The following is a 23,087-nucleotide window of genomic DNA, read 5'->3' as shown; positions in this document are numbered from 1 at the left end:
TCAACTGCCATAGATAGCCTGAGAATAAACAGAATGGAAGAGTAAGCATAAGTACAGTCCATTTTTCTAGTTAAGAGTGACAGCTATACTTCGAAATTCCTAAAAACAGATGGGAGACTGACTGGTTCAGCATTTAAGATAGAAGAATATTTAAATTAATGGAGGCTGGGAGGAGAGCTGATGGTTTTAGCATAAATAATAAAAAAGATACTGCATTTCTTAATCTATCAGTTGACAGTACTTTCCCAGAAGAAATTTGGAATCTAATCCAGGTTCACGTGAATGCAAACTGGCTCATTGAGTTCAAAAGTAACTGCTTGTGGTCAGGTCCTCCAGGGCAGTTCATCTTATTCTGCATTCTGACCTCCATCGCGGTCTTTTTCCCCCATAGTGGCCTCTGCGAGTAATCAATCTGTCCAGAAGGGAAGCTGCCTGAGATCCAAGAGTGATAGCTTTCAACTAGATCTGATGGAGGCCATGTCCTTTTCATGAGGCAAGTGGGAACACAGACCCATATCCCTACTATTTTTAGTTTTCACAACCTCCTTCCCGGTCCTTACTTGTTTCTTTTAGTCCCAAATCGAGAAAGTTAAACCATCCCCGGAATTTAATAGATTGAATGGGGACCCCGATGACTGAAGAAAAGGACCGGCCTGGAGTGCCCTTTGGGGACAAAAAGGTTAAGGGAGTGGCATGGGGCAACTCTCCCAGCTCAAGTGCCCCTCCTAGCAGCGGCCCCAAAAGCCAGCGAGTCCCTCAGACAGGAAGACAAAGGAAGGCTCAGGGCCGAGTGGTGACGGGGTGGGTGGGGGCAGCGACTCGCCTGAGCTCGGGGACGTGAGAACGTAGCCCCCGCCCCCTTCTCCGCCCCCATCCTCGAGAAAGGCGGAGCCGCCAGGCAGCCCTCAGAGAGGTCTCCCCGCGGTGCAAAGCAGCCGGCCCCAAGCGGCTGCACACATCCAGGCACGGGCGGCGACGGGACGGTACAGTGGGGGAGGGGCGAGGCAGGGGGGCGGAGCCGGCGGCCGAAGAAAGGCCGGGCGCCGGGAGGGGCGTGGCCTGTGCAGAGAGGGCGGGGCCGCGGGGCGGGGCGGAGCCAGCCGGTCCCGGGCTGCCTGAGACAGTCACTATCCTGACGGCGGCGGCGGCAGCGGCGGCGGTTGGCCAGTGGGGGTTGGGAGGAGCACGGCGGAGCTGCTGGGGCAGCTGGAACTGGCAGTTGCCGGGGGCCAAGAGGAGGATCTGGAGCCGGGAGCGTTCTCCGGGCCGGGCGGAGGAGGCGGCTGCAGTGAGAGTTCAGGGAGCGCTGGCGGCGGTGGCTTCTCAGCAAAGCAAGTGTCTGAGACTGAGACTCCGCAGCGGCGGCGGCGGCGGCAGCAGCCCGGACCGAGGTAACCGAGGGGCGGCGGCTGCAGCGGCGGTGGAAACGAGGCCCCACCCTCAGGTCGGAATCTCGGGGGCTGTGGCTGGGCTCGGACCTCACCCACCCACCCACCCTTTTCAGCCCTGGGCTCCAGACCCGACTTCTAGCGTCGTTCCGCCGCGGGCCGGGCGGGGGCGGGAGCAGCGCTCGGGGTTGGGGGCGCGGAGCTGGACACCGACCCGAAGCGACCCCACATCTAGGATTGGCGAGGACGTCGGGCACCCCTTCCCCCTTCAGAGGACACACCCCGATCTCGGGGCGGGGCGGGTGTCTAGGCGTTCCCAGCCTTCTGGAAGGAAGACCTCAGTGTGGAGGCTGCACCTCTGTCCGTGGCCTCTCCGAGGTGGCCCTCCTGTGGCTCCTTGGGGCCACTGAACCCGAAGGAGGTTCCTGTCGCTGGGAATCCCGGAGTTCCTTTTGTCTATCAGCTGAAACTAGAGGCCGGAACTGTAGGCAAACACCCACCAGCCCAAGCCATCTATTCCTTATCCCTTTCCTGCCTGGAAGGAATTCTCCCCGGCAGCCTTTTCTCCGGCCACAGTAGTAGATTTCATGCCTCACCCCCTCTCCGAAACCATCCTCTTTGGCGCAGAGGAAAGAAGGATTCGCGTAGTACTTGTGTTTGGATTTTATCATTCATGTAAGCTCACCCCCTTCCCCTTTTTCTTTTTAACCCGTTCCCATCCAGCCGCAACCCTGATAATCACCCGCTAGATTTTGCAAACTATCAACAAAGGACTGTGGCCAGTCAAGTCAACAGAGCCCTTTGACTGGCTGGTCTGTGCAAGTTCATAGAGCTTCCCTACCTGGCGCTATTTTGCCAAGCTTGTCGGAAAGACCTTTTTGGCTAGAGTTAAGGATGGTACTGCATGTGCCTAAAGTCTTTATTTCTCCTTTCTATAGTGAGGTTTTAAAAATCCAGGGTAACTTGATTCAAATGTAGCTGTTTGGGAAGCCTAACTATAGAGAAAGGAAAATGTAATTATGATTTTGGTGTAGTTATCCAACTTTTTGAAAGTGCCAGAGATGAAGTGTATGAGTTTTTGAGATTACTGTAACTGGATAATTTTATTTTTTGACAAATAAGCTTTTTATCATGTGATATTTTGCACGAAGGTATTTTTGTTTTATTTTAGTTGCTAGTGAGAATTATTGATTACCTAGACATCTTAAACGCAGAAACTTGTGAACAGGTTCATTAAGGATCTATCTTGAAAAATGCATTTTATGAATGCTTTGAATTAAGAAGATGTTAACAGTGGTTTGCCATTTTTGCCACATAAGAGACAGTAATCTGAAACAGTTCCCTCTCTGGCAGTTGTCCAGATACCTAAAACCTGTAGGGTCTAGTACTTTGACTATCCTTCAACAAGAAGTATAGCACTAACAATCTACTGTATAAATGTAATCCCTTTGATAGCATTTAACTGTAATGGACACGTTTTTCTGCATCTAATTTTCAGATACAGAGTTAACGCTGGAAATCTGGAGAAGCATTTTATACAAATTGAAAGATTGGGCTTTCTCTTCAGTTTTCCAGATGTATTGTCTCATCTGCATACTTGAAATATCCACAATCACATAAACTCCAGATGTAACCATGGAGTTACGCGACCCGTCAAGATATAGGAAAAGTGTGGTCAAGGTTCGGAACCAGGCAGTTTTCCACCAGTTCAACAATTAATATAAACATATATTCTCTGCTGATTATCAGGAATAAAGAGCCAAATAAAGTCACGCACATTCTGTTGGCAGATGGACTCTGTGGCTGTTGAATTTTACTGTAACTGGTTACTCTGCCATTCAAACTCAACTTAATATGCAAGTTCCGTCCAAAAGGATGTAAAGACCTGTGTTGATGTACCCAGATGCTAGCAAATGTTGATGGTAAGAAACCTATTATGACTAATCCTTGGGAAGAGAAAGTCTGCAAAATGGCTCAAACGAGTTTACTGCAGGGGAAGCAGTTTTACTGTAGGGAGTGGGTTTTCCACAAGCTTCAGCATTGCCTCCAGGAGAAGACTAACTGCTGCAACAGTGCTGTCAACACACCACCCCTTGTAATGAATTCTGGGAATAATGCTAGTGTTGTCTCTGGGAAAGGAGCTGCCTGGGGTGTATTATTGGTAGGAGGGCCTGGCAGTGGCAAGACAGCCTTATGCACTGAACTCTTGTGGCCAAGTTCACCTACAAGCTTGCAGAGAGGTTTACATCGCCAGGCGTTGGCCTTTCATTTCTGCAAAGCGCAGGACTCTGATACTTTGTGTGTTGGAGGGTTTATTAGAGGTCTGGTTGCTCAGATCTGCCATAGCGGACTACTCCAAGGATATGAGGACAAACTAAGGGATCCAGCAGTTCAAAGCCTCCTACAGCCCGGGGAATGTGAGAGAAACCCAGCGGAAGCATTTAAAAGGTAACAAATAAGTCATGGTCATGGTGTTCTGTTTCTTTGAAAAAATTAAAGGTTTTTTTTTTTTTCTGTGTTTTGTATTGTTTCTTAACTTTGCCAGTACTTTGACTCTAATTGTGTATTTGGGGATAATCTGTGGTTGTGAAACACTTGTATACTTTGAGTGTTGAAGGAAACAAAATTTAAGCTTTGGATTGTAGGGATATTAATTAAAAGTATATCTTTTACTTGTTTAATAACAGAGTGTGAAGCACTGAAGAAACAGAGAGGTGTGATATTCTTGCAGACTTTTTAACGTGTGAGTGCCATCCAGTAAAACTCAGGGCAAATCTGTTTTCTTCTGCTGTCAGCCATCAAAATCAGGGTCAGAACTGTTAGATCATTTTGAAATTAATGAGCCAATCTGTTAGGCAATACCTGTATCACAAATTTGAGATGCCAAGCTTGATGGACAGTGTTCAGTATGGAATAATCAATAATGCAAACCTGAATATTAAACTCTACTTTTTAAGAGTTTTAAGTGTGCATAAACAAATCTTTTCCTCTTACTACTTTTTCTGGAGATACTGTCACTCATTGAAGAGCTGAATTTTCATTTCCAATAAGTAATTTCATAAACTGTGGATTTATTGAAATCTTAGAAACTGTTTCAAAAAGCTTAATCTAAGTTGAACTTAGTCTAACTAAAGTATGTAATTATGTAGTTTGATTGAAATTAGTTAAATAAGTTATGTAAATTTTTAATACTTTAAAATATTTAAAATCAAGTCTGATAACTGTATATTTTTGATATATTCTGATCATGAGCAAATCTTTCTCTATAGTAGCAGAGATTTTCTTTAAAAAGATCCTTCTACTCAGATTGTTTTTCTATATTTTTACCCCACTGGGTGAATTTTAGTTACTAATTGAAGGTGAGTAAGGAGCAGATACAGCTGTGTATAAAACCACATCAGTATTGATTTTCTGATTGACAGAAGGATCTAATCATTTTGTATTTCCAGTCTATACTTGGTGAGGGAAAGTCTAGTATTTCTACTTGTACCATTCTGGTACTCTTACAGTTTTCTACTGGGTCTTTCAAAAACTTGGGTCACTTTCTTTTTCACTTAAGTAATGAATCAGTGGGCTTCCAAGTGGCTCAGTGGTAAAGAATCTGCCTGCCAATGTAGAAAACACAGGAGACACAGGTTCAATCCCTGGGCCAGGAAAATACCCTGGAAGAGGAAATGGCAACCTACTCCAGTATTGTTGCCTGGAGAGTCCCATGGACAGAGGAGCCTGGCAGGCTGCAGTCCATGCAGTTGCAAAGAGTCAGACATGACTGAGACTGAGCTTGCACAATGATGATTGAGTCATTAAATAAACTAGGTAACCCCTTGATATTGGAAAAGCTGTTTTTGATAATTGGTAGAGCTGCATGTTTCTTTGAGACTGTGAAGCAGTAACATAACCATCGTCAAATGCAGACATGAGAACACACTTAAAAGTTAAAAAGATAGTTTTACATAGTCTATGACATTAGATGATCTAGACCTCTGCTTTTGGACAAATAGTTAAGATTTTATTGTGGGTTTTACTGGTGTTTGGTTGACTTGTTAAATAAATCCTTTGGAGAATTTTAATAGGCATATATTTTATTTAGGCACGGATAGATGTAATTCAACAAGTAGACAATGGAGCAAAAGGTCATTATTTTCAAAGAGTTAAACAATATTTTGGGGGAGACAGAGATGGATGTAGTTAATCATAACATTATGGGAGATAAAATATAAACAAAGAAAAGTAATTATTTTTTTCATTTTTGACAAAAACAATCTCCCAAACCAGATTGTGTATTGTTACTTTAATATTGATGACTTCATATATTTATGTGTGAAATAATTTAAATAGAAATAGAAATTTGATATAGTTCTTCACAGATCCATAAAACTGGGGAAATTTCAGAGTGATTCAGTAATGGATGCTTTTTATCCTCTTTTCTTCAGTTTTACTTCCTAATTTTTTATCCCTATTTTTTTACCCTTAATGATACTGGATATAATATGCAGTGCTGCAAACTAACTTCTTACATGGAGTCACATAGCCAAGAAGTAACTTGTTAATAATCAGTTTTTTGAAATCACATTTTCTTCATGATTAAAAAACGGAAAGTAACTTCATGTTTAGTTAAATACTGCTACTTTCTTTTTTTTCTGACATAGTAGAGTATACTCTGTTGATTCTGAGATTTAGTTGTCAAGAAATTTCTTCTGACATCCATTCATTCGTTCTTATAGCAAATGTTTATTGAGAGCTTTTTGTGTTTTAAGCACAGTTCAGCTACAGATATTTATTGAGAACTGTCTCTGTGTTAGGTAGAATTCAGCTATAGATAAATTAATGAATAGAACAGACAAAATACATTGTCTTCGTGGAGTTTTAAGTTGTTAATGCTAACATTTATCTTATTTCTATAAAAAATAACACTTTGGGTAAATACTTGCTGTTGTATAGATGCAGCACACATTTTAACACTGATGGAACTGGATCATCCATTAAAGGGAATGATGAATGAAGACACATTAATTTCTTATTTTTGTTCTTTTCCATTTTTCTTTCTTCACAGGTTAAAGTGCAAAGCTGTTGTTACTACTCTTAGAATATATATATTTCTTCTATTTCTATTGATGGAACTAAGATGACAACCGTTAGGTTTTTACTTGTTTAGAGAACCAAACGCTGATTTATTTCATTCTGCCTCCCGTTTCAGGCTTATATGGGAAAACTTTGCATTTTCTGTTGAACTGACTTCTCTAGAGTTAGCGGTAGAGTTTCCTAGTAGTCCTATAACCGTAAAACATATTCCAGTTGTTTTTGACCAAAGGATCAAGTTAAGGAATGAGGGAGGGGTTAGTGGCTTTAGATCTTGTGATTGGTTCAGAAGCACAATGAAAGATAGTTATTGTTTCAACCAGAAAACTTCTTTCTGAACCTTACTGTCATGGTCCTTGACACCCCTCCCTCCCACCCCGCTCCCTCCCCACCCCTCGCCCAAGGCTAGGGTCTTTTTGGAGAGATAGATGGATGTGGAGTGGAAGTACAAAACTGTGTTCCTAGTGGATATTATTTTCTTTTATTTCTGATTAACAATAGGCAAGGCCAGATGTGAACTTTCTGTGTGATGTCAGTTTTCCAAGTTGGGTAAAAAGATTTTGTTCTTCGTAATGTTGATAGTAGTAGTAGTGTTCGTCGCTCAGTGGTGTCCGACTCTTTGCAACCCCATGGACTGTAGCCCACCAGGCTCCTCTGTCCATGGGATTCTCCAGGCAAGAATACTGGAGTGGGTTGCCATTCCCTTCTCTGGGGGATCTTCCCAACCCAGGGGTCAAATCTGGGTCTCAAATCTGGGTCTCCTGCATCACAGGCAGATTCTTTACCATCTGAGCTACAGGTAATGTTGATAGGAATTATTAAACATCTTCAGTAGTAACCTCAGATTAAGTATAAATGGAATAAAGTTGTGATGAAGAATTAAGGATGAACAACTCTAAACTTTGAGAGTTTAGCAGAAAAATTTTATGAAAAGTGGTGAAAGGTAACAATGGCTTGTTAGAAAAAGATTGGGAGCTAGAAGACTGGACTCTGACATTTCCTTATGTTGAATAGGAATCCTTGAATAGTGGAATTTTCTTTCTAATTTTTTTTTATCTCCTCCTTAAACATTTTATACTTCTTCCCTTATTGGTCTTCAGATTCTTAACTTCTTTTGTAATTACTTATGCATACATGGTTTTGTTTATCTCCTCTATTAGGCATGTTTTTCCATAACATTATTCATGGCTGATTAATATCTTATGTTTATGACAGCACTTTGAACAGCATTTTGCATATCGTAAGTGCTATATGAGTGTTGTTTGAGTGAGTGAATATTGCTACTTACCTATCTAGAATATGTTTGAACCTGATTGAAGGACAGCTGAAGCTCTTGCATAAGAAAGGAAATTGAAATGTTACATCATTTAGGTGAGTGTTAAATGCAGACCAGGCTGGTATCAGATCAGATCAGTCACTCAGTCATGTCTCACTCTTTGCGACCCCATGAATCGCAGCACGCCAGGCCTCCCTGTCCATCACCAACTCCCAGAGTTCACTCAGACTCACACCCATCGAGTCAGTGATGCCATCCAGCCATCTCATCCTCTGTCGTCCCCTTCTCCTCCTGCCCCCAATCCCTCCCAGCATCAGAGTCTTTTCCAATGAGTCAACTCTTCGCATGAGGTGGCCAAAGTACTGGAGTTTCAGCTTTAGCATCATTCCTTCCAAAGAAATCCCAGGGCTGATCTCCTTCAGAATGGACTGGTTGCATCTCCTTGCAGTCCAAGGGACTCTCAAGAGTCTTCTCCAACACCACAGTTCCAAAGCATCAATTCTTCGGTGCTCAGCCTTCTTCACAGTCCAGCTCTCACATCCATACGTGACCACAGGAAAAACCATAGCCTTGACTAGATGAACCTTTGTTGGCAAAGTAATGTCTCTGCTTTTGAATATGCTATCTAGGTTGGTCATAACTTTCCTTCCAAGGAGTAAGCGTCTTTTAATTTCATGGCTGCAGTCACCATCTGCAGTGATTTTGGAGCCCAAAAAAATAAAGTCTGACACTGTTTCCACTGTTTCCCCATCTATTTCCCACGAAGTGATGGGACCGGATGCCATAATCTTCGTTTTCTGAATGTTGAGCTTTAAGCCAACTTTTTCACTCTCCACTTTCACTTTCATCAAGAGGCTTTTGAGTTCCTCTTCACTTTCTGTCATAAGGGTGGTGTCACCTGCACATCTGAGGTTATTGATGTTTCTCCCGGCAATCTTGATTCCAGCTTGTGTTTCTTCCAGTCCAGCATTTCTCATGATGAACTCTGCATATAAGTTAAATAAACAGGGTGACAATATACAGCCTGACGTACTCCTTTTCCTATTTGGAATCAGTCTGTTGTCAGCTCAGGCAGCTCAGGTGGTCTGGTATTCCATCTCTTGAAGAATTTCCCACAGTTTATTGTGATCCACACAGTCAAAGGCTTTGGCATAGTCAATAAAGCAGAAATAGATGTTTTTCTGGAGCTCTCTTGCTTTTTCCATGATCCAGCGGATGTTGGCAATTTGATCTCTGGTTCCTCTTCCTTTTCTAAAACCAGCTTGAATATCAGGAAGTTCACGGTTCACATATTGCTGAAGGCTGGCTTGGAGAATTTTGAACATTACTAGCGTGTGAGATGAGTGCAATTGTGCGGTAGTTTGAGCATTCTTTGGCATTGCCTTTCTTTGGGATTGGAATGAAAACTGACCTTTTCCAGTCCTGTGGCCACTGCTGAGTTTTCCAAATTTGCTGGCATATTGAATGCAGCACTTTCTCAGCATCATCTTTCAGGATTTGGAATAGCTCAACTGGAATTCTGTCACCTCCACAAGCTTTGTTCGTAGTGATGCTGTCAAAGGCCCACTTGACTTCACATTCCAGGATGTCTGGCTCTAGGTCAGTGATCACACCATCGTGGTTATCTGGGTCGTGAAGGCTGGTATAGTGATTATTAATTTATTAACCTGATGTCTGCTCTTTAGCATGTGTGACTATGGCATTGGTCCAGATAGTTTTACATGGCCAGATGTCTATCTTCTGTCTCAAGTGACTCCAAGTATTTTTGGCAAACTCAACAAAGGGGCAAAGGACAGAATGGGACTGGAGTGTGTTCTTCCTTCTTACCCTCAGTTGTAGGGTATTTTCAGGGCAAAATAGTTCCTTTCCATTATCTGTTTTTTATATCTAAGACTACTTATACTCTTAACTAACACTGTTAACTATTAAATCTGATCTCTACATATTTACAGAAAGATGTTTAAGCCTAAGAGTTTCTGAATCCACTTTTAATCTATCTTTAGCCTTAGATGATATATGTTAGTAATTTTTTTTTATTATTAGTGCTTTCTTCTATTCAGAATCCTCTGTCTGACTGTGTTCTTTGATGGGGCTTTCTCTAGGTTCTCTCTGGCTGTCCAACAAAGCCTCTTTATGTCATCTCCATTTGTTTATACACTCCTTCAATAATTTACTTACATGGCTACCAATGCTTATGTCTAACATAATAGCAATCCAGTCTACATCAACAACCTTTCTGTTCATTCTGATCAACATATCTTTTCACTGGAGTGTCCCTCACCTACCTTCCTCTGTTCAACCCGTCATCTCTTTTAGCATTTCTATTCATTGACACTAGTTTATTTCTTAAACAAAAAGTCAGCACCTGCTGTGTGCCAGATGTGTGCTAATGTGCAGATAACAGGACTGAAGTGGTGAATTAAACTGGACACTGAAAAGTGGGGAGACATACATTGAACAAATAATCACAAAAAATGCAGCTTTGCTAAGTGCTGAGAAGGAGGGACACAGGCCAGTAAGAAAACATAAAATATAAGGCTTGATTGTTATCTAAGTTGCTCCATAGTTACGCTTATTTTCTAAACCCTTTCTATTTAAAAGTATGATCATGAGAGCAACAATATTGGCATAACCTGGGAGGTTATTATAAAAGCAGAATCTTAAATTACTGAAGTGATCTGCCTTTTAAAAAGATTTCTAGGTGAATTCTGTGCACATTGAAGTTTGAGAAGCACTGTTCAGGGTAGATACTAGAGTTTTCTTTTGACTTTTCTGTTATCTTTTTTTATTCCATGGTATGTCATCTTTTTCTTGGAATGGTTCTTGAATTCTTTTACCCTAATCTAGAATTTTTGTTCATCACCTCCTAGGTGCTCCACTTAATCTTAGCATCTCTGTATTGTGATTCCTTTTGGTAATGGCCAATTAACCAAAGTAAAACAGTGCTTTCTTTAGGTCATTCCTCTGAGCCTGTGATAATGTAAACAACAAATTTAAATTTGTCTACTTGACTTTAAAAGTTCTTTACGATTTGGTTCTGTTCCATCTAAAGTATGTATTATGTTTCCAGACTTCACCAGAACACATTAAGCTATTTATTCTTTCAGGAAATATTTTTAAGCTTATGAGACAATGTTAAAGTTGATAAGAGATATGAATAAGAATATTCTCATTTTTCTTATTGTTTAATGAGATCTTAATGTACTTAGTAAGAATATGGACCTTTTGTTTGTTATATGTTGCAGATTTTTTTAGTTTTAACTTTGATTTTAGCAATTTTGCTTAAATGAATTCTATACAATGAAATGGTTTGATTTTATAAAGTAAAATAAGTAAACACTCTTCTTGCCTTAAAAAAATCTTTGAAGTGTATTCTGATTGGTTGCCTGTCTTTATTCTCTAGTTATTTTACTACTTTCTTTGTGTTAGTGTGTTAGTCTCTCAGTTGTGTCTGACTCTTTGCAACCCCATGGACTGTGGCCCACGAGGCTCCTCTGTCAATGGCATTTCCCAGGCAAGGATGCTGGAATAGGTTGCAATTTCCTTCTCCAGGGGATCTTCCCCACTCAGGGATCAAACCGTGGTCTCCTGCGTTGCAGGCAGATTCTTTAGCTTCTGAGCCACCAGGAAAGTCCTGTCTTTGACTATACTATATATAATTGTTTTAAATTTCAAACCAACTTCTCTTTCATGTTATCTTAATTTCAGAAATATCTCTATCATTTTCTTTTCTACAACATATGTAATGTAACTAAATGCTGTCCTCAGATGCTTGGTCGTATCCAACTCTTTGCGACCCGATGGACTGTAGCCTACCATGCTCCTCTGTCACTGGATTCTCCAGGCAAGAATACAGGAGTGGGTTGCCATTTCCAGGGATCTTCCTGACCCAAGGATTGAACCCACTTCTCTTACGTCTCCTGCATTGGCAGGCGGATTCTTTACCACAGGTGGCACCCAGGAAGCCCGGTGTAGCTAAATAATCTTTGATAATAATGTAAAATTTGAAAATGTTCATATAATTACTTAATGAAAATAAGAATTAATTAAGAGAATTATATCTTATTTGTGGTTATCTTGAAAAACAATTTGGAATGTTTCAAGAACTTGTAACCTTTTAACAGTTGTGACTCCAGAAGTGAATACGTAGATATTGCCGTGGATTGAATTATTTGCTTTTGTTCTTCTCTCTAGGTATCCTTGGTCTTTCCCACATGATATTGCAGTGCTTCTGGGTCCTTCTCTGCCTTTTAATTTTGGGTCAGCCATGTGATATGGGGGATGTTAGTAGACGTGATCCAAACAGAGACTTAGCACGTGCACACGTGATTGGGCTGCTCCTCTTTGAGGCTCAGCACCTTGAGAAGGATATGTTCTGGCCAGCTAGTTGGTCCCAAGAGGATGAGAGGGATGTGGTGCAAACCTGACCCAACTCAAAGCTTGACTCTTAAGTCTGGAATACAACAAATATACAGACACAGGACAAAGTATAAATGATTGTTATTTTAAGCTCCTGAGTTTTGAGGTGGTTGTGGTATACCTCTCTTGTGGAAAAAACTAACAATCCAAAAATTAAGGAAATGATATTTCAAATAGGAAATCATTAATTTTCATAAAAAATCTGAGCATCCTCATTGATCCCCCAATTTCACTCCTCCCCTTCCCCAATTCTGTCAGCTACTTTTGTTCTGTTTCCAAGATAAATAACTCAATTTTTCTTCATCGCCATTGCTGCTACTCCCATATCCCTTGCAGTGATGTCCTAACTGGTCTGCTCCTTGCTGCTGTTATCCCTCTTATCTTCACAGATTAATTAAGGGTATCAGATCTTGTTATTTCTCTGCTTAAAACTTGCAGATAGCTATTGCTTTTCATAAATAAATAAAATTATTTATTTATAATAAATTCTAAGCTTTACATGGTCTGGTCCTTGCCTAGCCATTGACTTTGACCTGTACTGTTCTCAGCCTTGTTCTTTGTTCGTCATCCGCATTGACCTTATTATTATTCTATAATAGGTCACATTCTGGCCAACAGATGTCTGTATGGCCACTTGCTCTGATATCACTTAGGTGTACCAGTTTTAATGTTTCCTCCTTGCAGAGTTACCTTTGTCCAGTGAGTCGCCCCAGCCAATCATTTTCTTAAATTACATCATCCCACTTTGCTTTCTTTTTGTCTTAATTTTCAGTGTCTATCATGGTTGGGAATTATTTTGTGCATACTTTGACTTTCTAGCTAGCTTCTGGAATGAGCAGAGTACTTGTTTGTCTCGTGCCTTTATATGTCTAGGGCTTAGAATATAGTAAAGACTCATTACTTCCTGAATTAATAATCTTGTCACATTGATAATTTGCTCTGAACATATTCAGCTTTGAAATATTCTGTTTTCCTGTGGAATCATCTGTACATATAGATAGAATAGTTATAGATGAAAAGTATTTAAAACCAGCATTTTGATGACTTTATATTAGTGTCTTTTACAATTCATGTTGAAATTAATTTTTATCAAATGGAAACTTTTTAATAACATCAGATTTATGTTACGTCATGTGAGTGATGTGATGTCACCTCTTGCCTCTCTTCTATAAATCCATAGTTTCAACTTGAAACTCTTATCATTCTTTCAGACATTGTCATTTAAAATTCATATTCACTTAGAAAGGAGAAAAAAACTTTTGCAATTTAAATCTCAGTTAATATGTTTGTTAAGTTGCTACTTTAGGGAGAGAAGCAACTTGCAAAATGGTGGACTTCACAGGAATTGAAAGGTAAACAATAATGGTACTAAAAGGGAAGAAATCATTGTAGAAAGTAAATTATAGAGGAAATGATACATTGCTCCTATCCCCAAAGCTTCAGTTATACAGGAAAATTAATAAAATAGAGAGACAAACATGCATGTACCTATTCTTTTGCCACATTTACTCTAAATCTGAGTTTTCTGTTTCTTTTAAAAAAAGATAATCCACATTTAAAGCCACTGAAGTATCCCATTCTAATTCTAATTTAGGTGACCCCCAGGTGTCCCATCTGTGAATTTACTTGTTATACATATGTAGTTTGACTAGTTTTTATACATGGGGAGATATATATGTATTTATACATACTTGTTACATGCTTTAGTTCTGTACATTTGTAGTTCCACATCGGCAATTCTCAAACGTTTTTATTCTAGGTCCTCTCTATACTCTTAAAAATTATTGAGTACCACAAAGAATTTGTTTATGTGGATTATGTCTGTGTATCAATATTTGTTTATTTGAAATTTAAACTAATATTTAATATATATTAACATATTTAATAGTAATGAATCTTATACATTAACATAATATTTTAATGAAAGAATAACTGAATTGCCCATGACAAAAGGAAACAATACACATAGCAGCATTGTTTTACATAGTTTTGCAAATCTTTTTAATATTAGGCTTAATAAAAGACAGCTGGACTATCATGGTTATGTTTCTGCATGCAGCTTCTGGAAAAGTCCATTTATCCTTGAGAAAAAACAAGAGTGAAAAAGGCAAATAACATTTTAGTTTTATGATGACCCTGATTAGGGACTTCTGCTGCTGCTGCTAAGTCGTTTCAGTCGTATCCGACTCTATGCGACCCCATAGACGGCAGCCCACCAGGCTCCCCTGTCCCTGGGATTCTCCAGGCAAGAATACTAGAGTGGGTTGCCATTTTCTTCTCCAATGCATGAAGGTGAAAAGTGAAAGTGAAGTTGCTCAGTCCTGTCCCACTCTGAGCGACCCCATGGACTGTAGCCTACCGAGCTCCTCTGTCCATGGGATTTTCCAGGCAAGAGTACTGGAGTGGGGTGCCATTGCCTTCTCCGTAGGGACTTCTAGGGATCCCATACTATACTTTGAAAAACTTTGTTCTGTATAAATAGTATTGTGTTGCTAGTACTAACCTGCAATATTTTCTTTGTAATATTGTTTTTTGTTTGTTTGTTTAGCCATGTTGTTACATGTGGATCTACATGGTTCACTTTACAGTACATGACCATGCATGCCAAGTCACTTCAGTTTTGTCCAACTCTTTGTGACCCTTTGGACTGTAGCCCAACAGGCTCCTCTGTCTATGAGATTCTCCAGGCAAGAACATTGGAGTGGGTTGCTGTGCCCTCCTCCAGGGGATCTTTCCCACCCAGGAATGGAACCCCTGTCTTTTAGGTCTCCTGAGTTGGCAGGCAGGTTCTTTACCACTAACACTACCTGGCAAATCCACTCTCCAGTATATAATTTCATTTTTTATACTATAATTCATTTATTGTCATGTTGATACTCGTTTAAGATGTATTCAACTTTTTAACTTTGCAAAACAGTTAAGAACATTCTTGGGTATTCTAGCGTGCATAGATTAAGAATAAAGAAATGAAGGGTAATTCCAAGTTGAATTAAATACTCAAGTATTAAGTGAAATTTTGGATCTTAAGGTGTGTATATCCATCTTCAATTTGGAGATAGTACCAACTACTCTTTAAAATTACATCAGTTTATACTCTTCTAAGAGTGTATAATTTGAGTTTCCATTACTCTACCAGATCTCCAACACTTGCCATATTTTCAGAGTTCTTTATGTGTTGGAAGGTGAATGTGAAACAATATCTTATTATTTTAAATATCCTTGATCCCGTGCCTTGTCATTCTGCTTGTGTAATTTTTGTTTTGAAATGTACAAAATGAATATAATATCAGTCTTTTCATGATTTCCTTTATAGTTTGGCCTTTTGGGGTCTTAAAATTTAAAAACTTGTTTTCTACTTGATTGTTCTAGTAGTATTTGTTGAATGGCTCATCTTTCACTATTGATTTTAATACTACTGCAGTCAGATACACACACATTCCTGTATTTCTGAGTTCCCTATTCAACTTTGGTTTATTCATTCCTTTGTTGTTTTATCAAATATGTATTAGATAGCAGGAATGTACCAGGTGCGTTCTTAATACTGGGTTATATTAGTTAAAATGTGGCAAGTATCATTTGTATTTATTGAGCTTTTATTTTGAGGGTTGGCGTGAGTAGTTGGCAGAAAAGTGGAAAGTTAAGAAGACAGTATATAATATACAGCATATCACTAGATAATAGGTGGTATGTGGAAAATCAAAACAAAGTAAGGATGATAGGAGTGATATGCTGAGTAGGTTGGGGCCAAAGAGTTGCTATTTATATAGGGAAAGTTAGGGCATTCTGTAGGAAGTATCCAGACTGAGGAAGATTCCAAGTGCAAAGTCCTTCGGTGGGAACTGGCTTGGTATTATCCAAGAAAAACAAAGGGAAACCAAGAGACAAGTAGAGGCGTAGTTAGAAGCCACATAATACATGGACTTGGAGGCCATTATAAGGATAGTCACTTTTACTTTGAGGAGATGAGAAGACATTAAGTCTTTTAAACAGAGTAGTAAAACATCATATGATTTATGGTTTTAAAGGGTCACACTAGCTACCGTGTTAAGAACTGGGGTGGTAAACACGCAGGCAAGGAAACCAGTAAGTGACTAGTGCAGCAGTTAAGGCTGAGAGATAATACTTGGACTTTGGTGAAGTGGTGGAGGTAGTGAGCAGTGTTTAAATAATTTTTATCTAAGAAGCAAGGTCAGTAGTTGGGAGTGAACTTTGAGAAGAGGAAAGTGTAAAATAGTCCTCTAGGCAAGTGGGGTATGGATGGCTTAGTGCTTCTCCAAGTGTGGTGTAGGCCCCTGCAAGGTCAACTTCTTTAAAAAAACAATACTAACACACAATGCTGTATTTGTTTTTTCACTCTCATTCTCTGAGGGTATGGTGAGGGCCACATGAGAGACTGAGTGCATAAATATTCTGACTGAGATTTTTATTAGGATCACATTGAATTTTAGATTAATTTGTGGAAATTGACCTGTTTGCAATGTTGAATCCCCTAATCTATGAATATGGTACATCTCAACTTACTTAGATTTTTTTTTTTTTCCAATTTTCCTCAGCAGTGTATTATAGTTTCCAGTATATAGGTCTAGTACATCTTGGATTGGATTTATTTTCAACTGTTTGATTTTTTTTTGTACTATTGTAAATAATATTATTTGTAAATACTATTTTATGTGTTTTTTAAAACATTAGTGTGTAGGGATTCAAATGATTTTTATATATTGACATTGTCACAAAGTAGTCTTGTGCAGTCCACTCATTAATTGTTATTCTCTAATGACTTTCACTTTAGAAGTATATTTCCAATTGGTACAGAGTTAGAGGTTTAGAAGGTGTGTGTGTGTGTGTGTGTGTGTGCGTGCGTGCACATGCACGTATTTCCTTCAGCATTTTAAAGATACCTTTAAGTTCAGTTCAGTCAGTTCAGTCGCTCAGTTGTGTCCGACTCTTTGCGACCCCATGAATCGAAGCACGCCAGGCCTCCCTGTTCATCACCAACTCCCGGAGTTCACTCAGACTCACGTCCATTGGGTCAGTGATGCCATCCAGCCATCTCACCCTCTGTCGTCCCCTTCTCCTCCTGTCCCCAATCCCTCCCAGCATCAGAGTCTTTTCCAATGAGTCAACTCTTCGCATGAGGTGGCCAAAGTACCGGAGTTTCACCTTTAGCATCATTCCTTCCAAAAAAATCCCAGGACTGATCTCCTTCAGAATGGACTGGTTGGATCTCCTTGCAGTCCAAGGGACTTTCAAGAGTCTTCTCCAACACCACAGTTCAAAAGCATCAATTCTTTGGCGCTCAGCCTTCTTCACAGTCCAACTCTCACATCCATACATGACCACAGGAAAAACCATAGCCTTAACTAGACAGACCTTTGTTGGCAAAATAATGTCTCTGCTTTTGAATATGCTATCTGCAGTGATTTTGGAGCCCAAAAAAATAAAATCTGACACTGTTTCCCCATCTATTTCCCATGAAGTGATGGGACTGGATGCCATGATCTTCATTTTCTGAATGTTGAGCTTTAAGCCAACTTTTTCACTCTCCTCTTTCACGTTCATTAAGAGGCTTTTGAGTTCCTCTTCACTTTCTGCCATAAGGGTGGTGTCATCTGCATATCTGAGGTTACTGATATTTCTCCCAGCAATCTTGATTCCAGCTTGTGTTTCTTCCAGTCCAGCGTTTCTCATGATGTACTCTGCATATAAGTTAAATAAGCAGGGTGACAATATACAGCCTTGACGTACTCCTTTTCCTATTTGGAACCAGTCTGTTGTTCCATGTCCAGTTCTAACTGTTGCTTCCTGACCTGCGTATAGATTTCTCAAGAGGCAGGTCAGGTGGTCTGCTATTCCCATCTCTTTCACAACTTTACACAGTTTATCATGATCCACAGTTTATCATGATCCACACAGTCAAAGGCTTTGGCATAGTCAATAAAGCAGAAATAGATGTTTTTCTGGAACTCTCTTGCTTTTTCCATGATCCAGCGGATGTTGACAATTTGATCTCTGGTTCCTCTTCCTTTTCTAAAACCAGCTTAAACATCAGGAAGTTCACGGTTCACATATTGCTGAAGCCTGGCTTGGAGAATTTTGAGCATTCCTTTTCTAGCATGTGAGATGAGTGCAATTGTGCGGTAGTTTGAGCATTCTTTGGCATTGCCTTTCTTTGGGATTGGAATGAAAACTGACCTTTTCCAGTCCTGTGGCCATATGTCTTATACATCTTCATTTCTGTTGAAAAGTTTCTTGAAGACTTGTTTTTGCTTCTTTGATAATGCCTTCTCTCTTTTTTTGTTTCCTTTTAAGATTTTCTGTATTTGTGATTTTTTCTTCGTTTTTTGGTAGACTTTGTCTTGCGTAAGTGTGGTTTCTTGGTAGTTTTTCTGTTTTTGGATTTACTGAGTTTCCTAAATCTGTGGATTGATTTTTTTCATTAGTTTTAGAAAAGTCTCATCTATTTACTTCGAGCTGATTCTTTTTCTTTGCAGACCACAGTTGTGTGTAAGTTGTACCTTTCAAATGCATTCCTCATGTATTTTCCACACTACTCTGTTCTAGCCTTCTTTTCTCAGGTTTGGGTATTTTCTTTTGGCCTTTATTTTGAATTTGTTAATTTCATCTTCCATTGTTTTCATGATGGTGTTGAATATACCCAAAGAATTTCTGACATCAAATACATACAGTTTTTTGTTCTAAAGTGGAATTTTAGTTCTTTGTTTTTATAGATTCTGAGTTTTTTTGGTTGAAATTCTTCATCTTTTATCCACTTTTTTCCTAATCTGTTTTCTTTAATATTTTAATTATGGTTAGTTTAGTCTATGCTAACAATAGTATCTATTTGAATCTGTATTTATTGTTTCTTTTTCCTCTGAATTCCCAATCACATATTTCTGCCCTTTTTCTGTCTGATAATTTTTGATTGTATGTCAGATAGTGTGTCAAATGCTGTAGAGTTCCAGACAGTATCTTTCATCAGAGAAGATTTGCTTTTTTCTCATTTGGGCAGAGAGTGAGGGGCTGCTGTAAATAGAGCTTGAGCTGGGCTGAGGCTCCTTTGAAGTCTTACTGAGACAGCTAGTTTATTTCTGTCATTTTGGTGTGGACCTTCTCAGCTTTTGATTGAGAGCTCCAAAAGGACTGTTGATAATTCACTTCTTCCCCAAGAAGTATCCATTTAGTTTTTTGACTTCCTGCCCTTTATACCTTCAAATTCTAACAAACGTCTTGAAGAAGGTGAGTTTTGTGTTTAAAGCAAATTCCCTCCCTTTGGTAGAATTTTGTCTTCAGCTACAGACTGTGGGGGACTTTTAGACATAGTCATCCTAGTTCCCCAACCCAGAATTTAGCAGAGATACCTTGGAGAAAACAGCCTGTTGTTAGGGACACTTCAGATTTGACTCTGCTCTCTAAAAGAGAAATGTCTGATCTCTATAAAAGTTGGGGTGATGTTGTTTCTTTGGCAGAGTCCCTCAGGGTGGCCCAAGTCTGATTCTTCGTCCATACCTAAAATCACTACATGCCCCAAATCAGTAAATGACCCCTTAGAGGAAATCAGCAGGTGGTTTCTTTTTGTTTTGTTCCTTTTGGATGAATCCTGTCCTCTGGAGTTCTAATTCATTTTGCTCTCTTGCTTCAACAACCTTCTCATGTCATTAAAAATGTAAATTTTGTAATGGATAACATTATTTTCTAGCTGTTGCAGTGGGAATTTTGGGCTGCTGCCACCTACTGCATTTTATCTGGCAGTGAAAGTCCCTATGAGGAAAATTTCTCTGGTTCTCTCCTGTTTTACTTGATTTGTGCCTTTGCTTGTTAAGTAACTTCTTTTTAAAACAAATAAAATAATCTTTTATTTATCTGAACATCACAGATTGGTTTTCTTTAAATTCTTTGTTAGTTTTGTAAGTTACTTTCATTTGGACATGAACCCATATTCTGATTGTTCCATTTGCTGCTTTCTTTCAAAGTGCTAAGAATTTTGTAATTTTTTCACTCTCCTTTTTGAATCACCATTTCTACCTCTGTTCTCCTTGCTGTAATTGCTGATTGCCCCCACCACTCCCTACCATCAGTGCAGTCTAGGATGATGGTCAATAATTGAGATATGAAGCTCCTACTCCAAGCCTGTTCAAGTGATTTCGTAGATTTAGTCACTGACCCATGATCTTTTTAGGTTCAATTCCTGTCTCCGTGGAGGCTGATTTTTTGCCCTCCCTGCTGCTTCTTAAAAGCCATAGCCCTAGGCGGTAGTCTGTGCTTTTTGTTTCCTTCTTTCATTATTCATGGGCAGAGCCCCTCTTCCAGCCCCTAGTTTCAGTGAGTCCGAGTCCTATCAGTAGAGGCAGGAGAGCTTGTCACAGTTTTTACTTCCACCATCTAATCTCCGGGCTGCCATTGCAGACTTGTTAGACAGGTTGAAGTTTTGGGCTCATTTAGGCTCACAGCATTTTGCTTCTTTTCTGTGTCTGATACTTTGAAATGTTTATTTTTGACTCTGGTATTTTCCTTTTTTATTTTTGTTTTAATATTTCATAATTCCCTGCTGTATTTTAGCTAATGGAGAAACAGTTCATGAAGTCCCTACAGTATCCTGGTCAATGTTAGAGAGAAATTTCACCCTATATTTTGGCTAAAGTCCTGACCTGATTTTAATTATCAATTATACTCGTGAGATTTTTTAATAATATATAACATGTGATCCCTAACTGGTTTGAGATATCAATTATACCGTATTCCACATTTTCACATGCTTTAATTTATTGGAGGGTAATTTCATTTCTAAAAGAAGATAGGGAACAACCTAAGTGTGCATTGATTTAGATGAATGGATAAAGAAATTGTGATACACACACATATACATAATTCAGCCATAGAAAATATTTGTGGCAACATGAATGGATCCTGAGGACATTATGCTGAATGAAATAACTCAGACACAGAAAGACAAATATTGTATGTTTTCACTTATATTCAGAATCTAAAAACCAAACTCATTGAAATACAAATAATCAGATTTGTAGTTCCCAGAAGCAGGGATTAGGAGTTGGGGGCATTAGATGAAAGTGGTCAGAAGATAAAAACTTCCCGTTATAAGATAGATAGGTCCTGGGAGTGTACATGCAGCATGGTGACTGCAGTTAGCAATAATGTATATTTGAAAGATGCTAAGAAGATAGATTTTAAAGTTCTCATCACAAGGGAAAAAAAAATTATAACTGTGAGATAATGGGTGTTAACTGATCTTACTGTGGTAACATTTTGCAGTATGTACGTACATGTGTTATAGTCCTTAAACTTATAAAATGCAGTATGTCAAGTATATATCTTAATGAAACTGGAGAAAAAGAAAAGAAAGAATGTGGGTCTGTTTTCTTAAGGCAAGATATATTAAGTAAGAATTATTAGTGATTTAGTTTTTCTACTTCACATGCTTTTAAAACATTTATTTTAAAGCATAGCCTTTTGAAAGAATTTAATATTTCATTAATAAAATGACAGGCTGGTATGTCAGCATTGTACTTCCAGATGATTTTGGAAAGGTGCTAGGCATATAGGATTAACCTTCTAGGTAAACTTAAAACGTATAATATTTTGATGACAGATTTCACCAGGTGGTACCAAAATTTTATTTGTTTTTATTTTTTTAGATTTGGCTATGTTGGGTCTTCGTGTTGCATGCGAGCTTTCTCCAGTTGCAGCGAGTGGGGCTACTCTTGGTTGCAGTGTTCCAGCTTCTCTTTGTAGTGGCTTCTGTTGTGGACAAGAGGCTCCAGGGTGTGTGGGCTTCAGTACTTGTGGCTTGAGGGCTCTAGAGCACGGGCTCAGTGGTTGTGGTGCACAGGCCTAGTTGCCTCGTGGCATGCGGGATCTTCCCGGACCAGGGATCAAACTGGTCTCCCCTGCATTGGCAGGTGGATGCTTAACCAAGGGGTCATGAGAGAAGCCTAGTAGTAAGATCTTAGACTTCAGAATTCAAAATGAGTAATTTAGTAATATTGTGTATAATTTTTTAGGTTGAAAAAAACTTTGCTTTCTCAATTGAATTATCTTTGCAACACTGGAAAACCAGCTTCCTATATTTACACTGGTCTGTTTTTAACTTAATGTGTCATTATGGTATTCTGCAAATACCATACTATTTTTGTTTTTTAACTTGTAAATTTCATTTTTTAGAGCATTTTTAGGTTCACTGCTTTCTTCTTAAGTGGAAAGTGCAGAGAGTTTCTGTTTATCCCCATACCTTCACAGACACATCCTGCATCACAGTGGTCTGTTTGTTATAACTGATGAATCTGCATTGACATATTATTATCATCCAAAGTCCACAGTTGACATTAGGGTTCACTCTTGGTATTGTATATCCAGTTGGTTTTAAGAAATGTATAATGACATGTATATACCATTACTGTATAGTTTTCTATGGTAAAACTACACAATATTTTACTGCTCTAAAAATCCTCTGTGCTCAGTCTACTCATCACTGCTTCCCTGTTCTCTGGCAACCTGTGAGCCTTCAACTTTTTCCAGTTTTGCCATTTCCAGATATTTGACAGTCAGAAATTATATTGACTTTTTTCACTCGGTAATAAATTTTAAGATTCAGTTCAGTTCAGTCGCTCAGTAGTGTCCAACTCTTCGTGACCTCATGGACCGCAGCACGCCAGGCCTCCCTGTCCATCACCAACTCCTGGAATTCACACAAACTCATGTCCATTAGTTGGTGATGCCATCCAACCATCTCATCCTCTATTGTCCCCTTCTTCTCCCACCTTCAATCTTTCCCAGCATCAGGGTCTTTTCAAATGAGTCAGCTCTTCTCATTGTGTGGCCAAAGTGTTGGAGTTTCAGCTTCAACATCAGTCCTTCCAATGAACACGCAGGACTGATCTCCTTTAGGATGGACTGGTTGGATCTCCTTGCAG

At 39.3% G+C, this 23,087-nt stretch overlaps 1 protein-coding gene across 2 annotated transcripts in view; it reads left to right on the top strand.

Moving 5' to 3' along the window:
- Positions 1 to 1,124: 1,124 nt before the first annotated feature.
- ANKRD50 (ankyrin repeat domain containing 50) overlaps positions 1,125 to 23,087 on the top strand; it is a 40,310-nt gene continuing 18,347 nt past the window's right edge. The window contains exons 1-2 of one of the 2 annotated variants that reach the window (XM_070386495.1): positions 1,125 to 1,391; positions 2,887 to 3,836. In XM_070386495.1, coding sequence (XP_070242596.1) covers positions 3,292 to 3,836 — 545 coding nt within the window. In that variant the 5' untranslated portion in view covers positions 1,125 to 1,391; positions 2,887 to 3,291. Of the gene's footprint in view, positions 1,445 to 2,886; positions 3,837 to 23,087 lie in introns of both variants that reach the window. The other variant, XM_070386496.1, reaches the window with a different exon arrangement.

Source organism: Bos mutus, chromosome 17 (assembly GCF_027580195.1).
Source record: "Bos mutus isolate GX-2022 chromosome 17, NWIPB_WYAK_1.1, whole genome shotgun sequence".
NCBI lineage: Eukaryota > Metazoa > Chordata > Mammalia > Artiodactyla > Bovidae > Bos > Bos mutus.
This window is presented reverse-complemented; position numbering and strand designations above follow the sequence as displayed.